We start from the raw sequence: 12,050 nt of genomic DNA on the forward strand, positions 1-12,050 counted from the left end.
ACATCCACTCCCTGAGAGTTGGGATCAGACGTCTGTGCCACCACAGTTCGTGGTGCGGGACTGGGGACTGATCCCAGGGGCTTGTGTGTGCTAAGCAAGAGCTCTACCAACTGAGCTCCATGCCCAGCCCCAGGCGTAATAGTGTGTGTGTGTGTGTGTGTGTGTGTATGCGCGCGCGCACGCGCGCGTGAGCGTGTAAGTACTCTCAGAGGCCAGAAGATGTCAGATCCTCTGGAGCTGGAGTTACAGAATGTTGGGAGCTGTCTGATGTTTGTGCTGGGAACCGAACCCGGGTTCTCTGCAAAGGCAGCCAGTGCTTGTGACCACTGAGACATCTCTCCAGTTCCAGTGACCCATAAAGTGTGTGCATGCAGCAGCCCATGTCGGCACTCGTGAAGGTCAAAGGGTGCTTTCCTCGATTCCTCTTTACCTTATTTATTTTGAGGCAGGGTCTCTTTGCCCAGCCTGGTGGCTGCTCACTGTTTTGGCTGCTTTGGTTGTCCAGCAGGCCCCTGGAATTTTGTCTCTGCTGCTCCTCCAGGGAAGAGGTTACTCATGGATGCAGCAGGTCGACCAGATGTTCAGACCTGGACTTTGCTGCTCTCTTCTTCCTCCTGGATGTGAGTCGACCAGATGTCCTGGCTGGACTCTTTTTTTAAAAATAAATATAATATTTTTCCCCTTTTTTACAATGAGATTGGAACACAAGTCCTCATGCTCTACCCATTGAATCATGTACCAGCCCCCTGAGCAGCTTTGTTTTTTAAATACAGACAGAGGAGTGGTGGCTTCCACAGACACATGGACACAGGACAGTTTCCCTCTGTCTTCCGTAGGTGCAGAGGACGGGAACATCACTTGTGGGGGTATGCATATGTTTAGCCTTAGCAGATGGTGTGGTGGGGTTTTCCTAAACGGTTGTTGGGCTAACAGACACTCCCACCAGCACCCATGAGCCAGCTTGCTTTTAAAATCTAAGCAGAGAAACCCTGTCTCAAAGAAGAAAAGAAAAGAAAATTACCTCTGAGAATTTCCCAGGGAGATATATCACAGTGGGAGGGGGAGTGCCGGTCTCTTTTCATTTTTATGCTTTTTACAGTTAATTGAGAATAACTATGAAAACAGACACAGTGAAGATTAGCAAATACCGGATCATGTTCTGATTAGAGATGTCCCATTGGTCCCTGAAGCTGCTCGCCACTCCCTAACCAAGGGGCACCCCAACAGGAGAGAGGCTAGCAACACAGCTGCTGAGCGTGGCATCTCATGCCCCCAACCTCAGTGTCCAGGAGGCCCTGGCAAGAGGAGCAGGAGTTTGAAGCCAGCCTGGGATGTCTAGTGAGTTCAAGGCTACCCTGAGCTACTTGGTAGTGTCTAAAACAAAACAAGGGCTGGCGATATGGCTTGGGGAGTAAAGGCACATGCCACACAAGCCTGGTGTCTTGAGTTCCATTCCTGGATCCCATGGTAAAAGGAAAGAATTGAATTGTGTATACACAAGCACACACACACTGAAAATTTAAAAACCAGCCAACTAAACAAACAACAGATACATTGGCAGTAAGCTGAGGCATTCTCTTTGATTCCTGTTGAGAACAAGCATTTTTCTTTTTTTCTTCCAGGAATTCCTGGGTGAGTCTAACATCTTTGCCTGTGCCTCTTTGGATGTTACACTAACTAACATCCATAACTAAAATGCTTTGTCCATAACTGAAAATCTAGATCATTGTAACCAACCAGGACAGGGAGTGACAAGGCTAGTGGGAACTTTACTTTTGTGGGTACAGGGGGACATGGTACACACGCGGAGGTTGGAAGACAACTTATGGGTCTTCATGTGGGTCCCAGGGATCAAACTCAGGGCATCAGGCTTGGTAGAGGCTTCTTCACGCCTGGAACCATATTGCCAGCACAAAGCTAATGCATGGACTGGGGAGAAGGCTTAGGGGTTGGGCAATATGAAGGGCTGGGTGAATCCCAGGAGACAGGGAGATTGTGACAAAAGCTTCTATATCCTGGGGACAAAAATCTCAGCCAGGCTGACGTCTGGGGCAGCAGACAGAGAGCAAGGTGCTTTCTAACAAAAGCATTGGATGGCGTGTGAGGCAGAGACAAGACAAAGATAGCATTGTTGGAGCTTCCAGGAAGGATGGAGGGGTCTTGAGCAGGAGTGAGGATCTAGGAGGAGAATGTACTGCGGGTACAGAGAGATGAGCTGCCTTGGAAAAATTATGCATTGAATTGTGGAGTCAGAGGCCTTTGAGACATACTTCTTCAAGAGATAAAATAATGGATGGTGGGCTGGAGAGATGGCTCAGCAGTTTTCCACCCTGCTCCTGCAGGGGACCCAAGTTTGATTCTTCAGAAACCACATTGGGCAGCTTACAACCTCTGGCAACTACAGTTACCCTACATTATCTCTCTCAGTGAAAAACTGGACTCTTTGTTTGTTTGTTTTTTGAGACTGAGTTTCTCTGTGTCTTTGGAGGCTGTCCTGGAACTCACTCTGTAGACCAGGCTGACCTCGAACTCAGAGATCCACCTGCCTCTGCCTCCTGAGTGCTGGGATTAAAGGTGTGCACCACCACCACCACCCAGAGAAACTAATCTCTTTAGCCTGTTTTGTCATTCTCTTAGTCTGTCTTCCCCTCCCTTCAGGCTCCAGGTACCTGGTACTAATATAATAACACCCTTCTAGGAAATCAGCATTTTTAGTTTACATGCATGTTCTAGATTCATTTTGTTACTGTAACAAAACATCTTGACAGCAAGCAGTTTATTGGAGGGTAGAGTTTACTGTAGTTCACAATCCCGTGTTACAGGGAAATAACAATGGCAGGAGCTTGAGACAGTTGGTCCCGTCACATTTATGGTCAAGAGTGGAGAGAAATGAATGCATTGTGTGGTCCCTTCCTTGCTTGTGCTTGACTCAGTTTCCCCGCTCTTATGCAGGTCCACGCCCTTGCCTAGGGAATGGTGTCCCCCACAGTGGGCTGGGGCTTACCGCTTCCCCTAACTTAATTAAGATGGCCCCCTGCAGACATGCCTACAACCCAGTGTAGAGCATCCCTCATTAAGAGTCTATTCCCAGGTGGTTCTGGGCCGTGTCAAGCTGATACAGCTGACAATCTCAACACGAAAGTGATCTCAAGGTGTAAGTGACATCATATGGTGCCTGTCTTCTCGAACGTGTTTTAAAGCGCATCTCGGCTGCCAGTTTTCCTCCAGCTGCTTAAACAGAGATGGTTGAGCCTGGCGTGGTGGCGCCCATTTGTAATCTTAGCACTTCATGAGCTGAGATGGGAGTACCGTGAGTTGGAGTCAAGACTGGGCTACGGAGACACTTGAGGGGCTAGCCTGGGTTGTCTAAGGAGACCTTGTCACAGACAGATGGACAGGCAGGCAGACAGATGGCTTCTTCCATTTCCTTACGCCATCTGGCAATCACTAAAGCAAGCAACAAGCATTTGGTATCGTTATATCCCCAGCCCGAATAGATTTCCGATAATAAATATTTTTGTTTCCCGGCATGCTGCTAGGAATCTGCGTCTATGGTGGTTAATCTTGTCATCTAAATTACCATCCATGATGTAATGGAGTCACCATGGAAACCCCGTGGGCATGTCTAATAAGGATGTTTCCAGACAGGCGTAACTGATTAGGAAAAACCTACCCTGACTGTAGGCACCTGCATTTAGTCCAGTGGGGCTCTGGACCAGACGAAAAGGAGAAAGTAAGATGAATTCTGGCATCCACCGTTCTCTGCTCTCCCCGTCATGCTCCTGCAGTCATGCCCTCCCGTGACAGGTCATTTTTAACCTCTGAACCATCTCTTCAGCACCCTCCTGTCTCCCGAGCAATCGGCACCATGCCTAGCACCATTCACTATATGTCCATCAGTCCTTAGGTTTTGAGTCCTGTTCCCGAGGAAACTCGTAGGACCCTGGACCAGAGAAGTCAAAGCTTGCCGTGGAAGCGTCACCTCCTCCTGAGGAGATGCAGAGCCTCAGGACTGAGCAGACCCAGGGACTGCTGCCTCGGGACAGCCGGGCGTGGGAGAAGCCAAGCCACCCCACCTTCCCCAAGGACTGGGAGGCTGTGGAGGTCGGGGCCTCCAGCTGCGACAGCGATGAGAAAGGTGAGTGGTCCTGTGGGGGGTGGGCAAGGGACATGCTCTCGGCAGAGTTTAGGGAGAAGCTGAACATCCATTCTGCCACTCACTGAGTCAACAGAGAGTGAGTGGAATGTTGCATTGGACAGCTTAAAAAAAAAAAAAAACAAAAGATTTATTTCTGCCTGCATGTATCCCTGCAGGCCAGAAGGGGGCGCTAGGTCTCACTGTGGATGGTTGTGAGTCACCATGTGATTGCTGCGAGGCTGGGGTGGAACGGATTACTCACCAGGCTGAGGCTAACCTGGGTTAGATGGAGATTTCCAGGCCAATCTGAGATACGTGAAACAAAACAGTCTCTGCTAGCTTCATTCCTCGTAGGACGGAGGAGGATGCATAGGTTGCAACTGTGTGGAAAATTCTTCCCAGGAAGCTTCTCTCACGGAAGGTAGAGAGACTCCTGGACTCTCTTTCTCTCAGGCTCCCTCACTCAGGTTTTGGCTGGAAGCTGGCCAGGGAACGTGTGTCTTCTGACAGGTGAACAGAGGAGCCCATCAGATGGCCCAGGATCTGAATTCGGGCCTGACATGTTATTGGCCCCACATGAATCATGCATGTATGCATGTATATCTGTGTGTTTATGTGTGTGTATGTGTTTATGTATATACATACATATGTGTGCTTTATGTGTGTGTGTTTATATGTATATATACACCTATGTGGGCTTGTTTATATGTGTATAAACATATGTATGTTTTATGTGCATGTGTGTATGTGTATTTGTATGTATATATATGTGTTTGTATGCGTGTGCTTGTGTGTTTGTATATTATACATATATATGTGTATATGTGTGTTTTATGTGTACGTTTGTATATGTGTGTTTGCTTTGTATGTATATATGTATATGTGTGTTTGTGTGTGTATGTGTATATATACCTATATATGTACATATACTTGTATGTGTGTGTATGTTTAAATGTATATATGTATATATCTGTGTATGTGTGTTTATATGTATATATGTGTATATGTATGTGTTTGTATATATCTGTGTGTATATCTGTGTGTATGCGTGTATTACGTGTGTGTGTTTATACATGTTGGTCATTGGTAGCTAATGGATGGGGTAAGTAGATAAGGCATGGAGAAGGCAAGGGGAACCTTGCTGAAGTGTCCTGGTTGCTCACTAGCAGCTCCTTTCTCTGTTTCGTTGACTTCACAGATCTGTCCTCCCAAGAGACTGGGTTGTCTCAGGAATGGAGTTCAGTAGAGGAAGACGATGAGTCAGAGGACTCCCAGGTATGTGTAGGAGCACACATGTTACCCTGATGAGCAGTGAGTTGTCACCTTTCCTTCCTCAGCCTGCAATGACTTCACTGCACAGAGGTTCCAAGTGCTCTCTCGTGGGAGATATGACGCATTCCTGTGGTGATCAGACACAGTGGAGGGTCCCCAATGATAAGTGTGCATCTCTCTCTATGCAGACACCATCCATTGCTCTGCACTCATAGTCAATCCGTCCATCATCCATCCATCATCCATCATCTATCCATCATCCATCATCCATCATCCATCATCCATCATTCATCCATTCATCATCCATCATCCATCCATCATCTATCCATCATCCATCATCATCCATCATCTATCCATCATCCATCATCATCCATCCATCATCCATCATCCATCCATCATCATCCATCATCATCCATCATCATCCATCATCCATCATCCATCCATCCATCCATCATCCATCATCCATCATCCATCCATCATCCATCATCCATCATCCATCCATCATCATCCATCATCATCCATCATCCATCCATCATCCATCATCCATCCATCATCCATCATCCATCATCCATCATCCATCCATCCATCCATCCATCATCCATATATGTGCATCTCCCTCTATGCAGACACCATCCATCGCTCTGCACTCATAGTCAATCCGTCCATCATCCATCCATCATCCATCATCCATCCATCATCCATCATCCATCCATCATCATCCATCATCATCATCCATCATCCATCCATCATCCATCATCCATCATCCATCCATCATCCATCATCCATCATCCATCCATCATCATCCATCATCATCCATCATCCATCCATCATCCATCCATCATCCATCATCCATCATCCATCATCCATCATCCATCCATCCATCCATCCATCATCCATATATGTGCATCTCCCTCTATGCAGACACCATCCATCGCTCTGCACTCATAGTCAATCCGTCCATCATCCATCCATCATCCATCATCCATCCATCATCCATCATCCATCCATCATCATCCATCATCATCATCCATCATCCATCCATCATCCATCATCCATCATCCATCCATCATCATCCATCATCCATCATCCATCCATCATCCATCATCCATCCATCATCATCCATCATCATCATCCATCATCCATCCATCATCCATCATCCATCCATCACCATCCATCATCCATCATCCATCATCCATCCATCATCCATCATCCATCCATCATCCATCATCCATCATCCATCCATCATCCATCCATCATCCATCATCCATCCATCATCCATCATCCATCATCCATCCATCATCCATCATCCATCATCCATCATCCATCATCCATCCATCATCCATCCATCCATCATCCATCATCCATCATCCATCCATCATCCATCCATCATCCATCATCCATCCATCCATCATCCATCCATCCATCATCCATCCATCCATCATCCATCCATCCATCCATCATCCATCCATCATCCATCCATCCATCCATCATCCATCCATCATCCATCCATCATCCATCATCCATCATCCATCCATCACCATCCATCATCCATCATCCATCATCCATCCATCATCCATCATCCATCCATCATCCATCATCCATCATCCATCCATCATCCATCCATCATCCATCATCCATCCATCATCCATCATCCATCATCCATCCATCATCCATCATCCATCATCCATCATCCATCATCCATCCATCATCCATCCATCCATCATCCATCATCCATCATCCATCCATCATCCATCCATCATCCATCCATCCATCATCCATCCATCATCCATCCATCATCCATCATCCATCATCCATCCATCCATCATCCATCATCCATCATCCATCATCCATCCATCATCCATCCATCCATCATCCATCCATCCATCCATCATCCATCATCCATCCATCATCCATCATCCATCCATCATCCATCCATCATCCATCATCCATCATCCATCATCCATCCATCCATCATCCATCATCCATCATCCATCATCCATCATCCATCCATCATCCATCCATCCATCATCCATCCATCCATCCATCATCCATCCATCATCCATCCATCCATCCATCATCCATCCATCATCCATCATCCATCCATCATCCATCCATCCATCATCCATCCATCCATCCATCATCCATCCATCATCCATCCATCCATCCATCATCCATCCATCATCCATCCATCATCCATCCATCATCCATCCATCATCCATCATCCATCCATCATCCATCATCCATCATCCATCATCTATCCATCATTCATCCATCATCCATCCATCATCCATCCATCATCCATCATCCATCCATCATCCATCCATCCATCATCCATCCATCCATCCATCATCCATCCATCATCCATCCATCATCCATCTATCATCCATCCATCATCCATCCATTCATCCATCATCCATCCATCATCCATCATCCATCATCCATCCATCATCCATCATCTATCCATCATCCATCCATCATCCATCCATCATCCATCCATCATCCATCATCCATCCATCATCCATCCATCATCCATCCATCATCCATCTATCATCCATCCATCATCCATCATCCATCCATCATCCATCATCTATCATCCATCATCTATCCATCATCCATCCATCATCCATCCATCATCCATCCATCATCCATCATCCATCCATCATCCATCCATCCATCATCCATCCATCCATCCATCATCCATCCATCATCCATCCATCATCCATCCATCCATCCATCATCCATCCATCATCCATCCATCCACCCATCATCCATCCATCATCCATCCATCATCCATCCATCATCCATCTATCATCCATCTATCATCCATCATCCATCCATCATCCATCATCCATCATCCATCATCTATCCATCATCCATCCATCATCCATCCATCATCCATCCATCATCCATCATCCATCCATCATCCATCCATCCATCATCCATCCATCCATCCATCATCCATCCATCATCCATCCATCATCCATCCATCATCCATCCATCATCCATCCATCATCCATCCATCATCCATCATCCATCCATCATCCATCATCCATCATCCATCATCTATCCATCATCCATCCATCATCCATCCATCATCCATCTATCATCCATCATCCATCCATCATCCATCCATCCATCATCCATCCATCCATCCATCATCCATCCATCATCCATCCATCATCCATCCATCATCCATCATCCATCCATCATCCATCCATCATCCATCATCCATCATCCATCATCCATCCATCCATCATCCATCATCCATCATCCATCATCCATCATCCATCCATCATCCATCCATCCATCATCCATCCATCCATCCATCATCCATCCATCATCCATCCATCCATCCATCATCCATCCATCATCCATCATCCATCCATCATCCATCCATCCATCATCCATCCATCCATCCATCATCCATCCATCATCCATCCATCCATCCATCATCCATCCATCATCCATCCATCATCCATCCATCATCCATCCATCATCCATCCATCATCCATCCATCATCCATCATCCATCATCCATCATCTATCCATCATCCATCCATCATCCATCCATCATCCATCCATCATCCATCATCCATCCATCATCCATCCATCCATCATCCATCCATCCATCCATCATCCATCCATCATCCATCCATCATCCATCCATCATCCATCCATCATCCATCCATCATCCATCCATCATCCATCATCCATCATCCATCATCCATCCATCATCCATCATCTATCCATCATCCATCCATCATCCATCCATCATCCATCCATCATCCATCATCCATCCATCATCCATCCATCCATCATCCATCCATCCATCCATCCATCCATCCATCCATCCATCCATCATCCATATATGTGCATCTCCCTCTATGCAGACACCATCCATCGCTCTGCACTCATAGTCAATCCGTCCATCATCCATCCATCCATCCATCCATCCATCCATCCATCCATCCATCATCCATCCACCTACTCGTTCACCCATCCCCTTCATCTAGCTACCTTCCATCTCCCATGGAAACTCTGGGTTTGATGTCCAGCACACCATAAGTCTGGAATTCCAGCACTTAGGAAGTAGAGGCAGAAAATAGGAAGTTCAAGGGTCATTCTTTTTTTCTATAATTTTAAAATTTAAATTAGAAACAATCTTATTTTATATATCAATCCCAGTTCCCTCTCCCTCCCATCCTCCCATACCCTCCACTGACCACCCCCATCCCACCCTCCATCCACTCCCCAGGGAGGATGAGGCCTTCCATGAGGGATCATCAACATCTGTCACATCATTTGGGGCAGGACCAAAGTCCTCCCCCTGTGTATCTAGGCTGAGAGAGTATCCCTCCATGGGGAATTGCCTCCCAAAGCTCATTTGTACACTAGGGATAAATACTGGTTCCACTGCCTGAGGCCCCATAGACTTCCCAGGTCTCCCAACTGACACCCACGTTCAGGGGGCCTAGCTCTGTCCTATGCTGGTTCTCAGCTGTCAGTCTGGGGTCCGTGAGCTCCCACTTGCTCAGGTCAGTTGTTTCTGTGGGTCAAGGGTCATTCTTAACTATGTAGTGGATTGAAGCTAGTCTGGGCTTTCCTTAAATAGGGTAATACAGAAGACATACATGCAACCCATGTTAATGCATATTGGCCATCTTTATTCTTTTTCAAATTCACTTCATCTTCAGAAGGAACAATGTATAGGTTAGCATTCATCTCACTGTTAACACAACACCTGACAAGATGTTGGAGGAGGCAAGATTTATTCCAGCTCATGATTTTAGACGGGTCTCGTCCATCAGTCCAGTTAATGCGGGTGGGAGTGTGTGGCGAGGCTCTTCACCTAGGAAAAATGAAGAAGAAAAGACACAAGGAATCACAAATTTGTATAGGTCTGCTCTAGTGATTAGTCCCTGTCCCCACCCCCCAAGCCTCCCAGCACAGTACTGCTAGCCGTGAACAAACAGAGAAAACACTGGCCGGTAGGAGATATTCAGAATTAGACCATAAAAAAACAAAAACAAAAGCACTGTCTAACCTGGGAAGAGAAAAGCGAAGTTAAGAAGCAGGCATCTGAGGCTGGGGAGATGGCCCAGTGGGCAAGAGTCCTTTCTGCTCTTCCAGAGGACCCGAGTTCTGTTCCCAGCACCCTTGTCGACTGTAACTCCAGTTCTGGGACCCAGTGCTCTCTTCTGGCCTCTGTGGGCACTGCATTTGTGTGCATATCATCCACTACCACCACAGACATACATACGTGTAATTCAACACGACCTTGGGTTGGAGAGATGGCTCAGCAGTCAAGGGCGCTGGCTGCTTTTCTTTTCCTTTCTTTCTTTCTTTCTTTCTTTCTTTCTTTCTTTCTTTCTTTCTTTCTTTCTTTCTTTTCTTGTTTTTGTTTTTTGAGACAGGGTTTCTCTGTATTGTTTTGGAGGCTGTCCTGGAACTCACTCTGTAGACCAGGCTGGCCTCGAACTCACAGAGATCCGCCTGCCTCTGCCTCCTGAGTGCTGGGATTAAAGGCATGCGCCACCAACGCCCGGCAACGCTGGGTGCTTTTCCAGAGGACTCAGGTTCAATGCACAGCAACCACATGGCTGCTCCTAACTATCCAAAGGTCCAGTTCTGGGGGATTAGGCTCCCTCTTTTGGCCTCCACGGGCATCAGGCATGCACATGGGACACAGACATACATGCAAGCAACCTCCCCCACACCATGTACAATAAAAAAAATTTTTAGAAGTGAAAGCTTAAAAAGAAACTAAAATAAATATTAAAAAAGAAAAGAAATGTTTTTTTTTTTTTCTGAACCAGAGGATGCAGCTATGATGTCTTTGGTCAGAGTGATGGGACTAAGAGGAAGTGGTCAACTCTGGAAATGTTTTGAAGTCAACAGTATTTGCTGGTGCCTCAAATGTGGGTGGAGAAAGAAAATCGTCAAGGATGATGCCGTGTTTTAGAACTGGATGGATCTGAAGGAATGACACAGAGTATATATCACGCTTCTTTAGTGAGGAGCAGATATTAGGATATGCAGGGTGGGGGGCATGTAAAACTTAACGTGCCTGGTTAGGGGGACGGCTTAGTGCGGAGAGCAAGTATGAAGAATGGCATTTGGGTTCCCAGCACCCAAGCAAATGCTGGGTGGATGTGACAACCTGCACTTATTTAATTCTAGCACTCTGGATGTGGAAGGTGGAGACTGGGGATCCCTGCTGCGGGCAGGCTAACTACAGTAGTCTATGTCATCAAGCTTCAGTCGAGAGACCCCGCTTCAATGTATATAAGGTGGAGATCAACTAAGGGAGATTGCTTATGCCAACCTCAGACCCCCACCCGCATGTGGACGCACACATGTGTGTATGTACACATGTGTGTGTCATATACACGTGAACATGCACTTACACAAAACACAAGTGTGCAAGGAAGTTCAAGGTGGCTATTATCCTTACAAATGAGTGTGTTTACACAATGAGATGGACAGCTGGAAATTTAATTGGGGGGTTTGGGTCAAGAACTGGACACCTGGGGCACAAAGCTAAGGTTTTCTATACCAAGTGATATTTTGAAATTCGATCTCTTTATTCTGAAAAAAATTTTTTAACACAGGTGTGTTGCTGGCTTTCGTATAGTTCTCTG

General features: G+C 46.3%; 1 protein-coding gene across 3 annotated transcripts in view; it reads left to right on the top strand.

The window, feature by feature from the left end:
- Positions 1–12,050, top strand: part of Smim17 (small integral membrane protein 17) — a 32,835-nt gene that overhangs the window by 17,817 nt on the left and 2,968 nt on the right. For all 3 annotated transcript variants that reach the window (XM_013124959.3, XM_040734032.1, XM_005085648.4), the window contains 2 exons: positions 3,901–4,138; positions 5,337–5,413. In XM_013124959.3, the coding sequence (XP_012980413.1) occupies positions 3,997–4,138; positions 5,337–5,413 (219 nt within the window). In that variant the 5' untranslated portion in view covers positions 3,901–3,996. The remainder of the gene's footprint in view (positions 1–3,900; positions 4,139–5,336; positions 5,414–12,050) is intronic.

The sequence above is a fragment of the Mesocricetus auratus genome, unplaced genomic scaffold (assembly GCF_017639785.1).
Source record: "Mesocricetus auratus isolate SY011 unplaced genomic scaffold, BCM_Maur_2.0 Super-Scaffold_100037, whole genome shotgun sequence".
NCBI classification, from domain to species: Eukaryota; Metazoa; Chordata; class Mammalia; order Rodentia; family Cricetidae; genus Mesocricetus; species Mesocricetus auratus.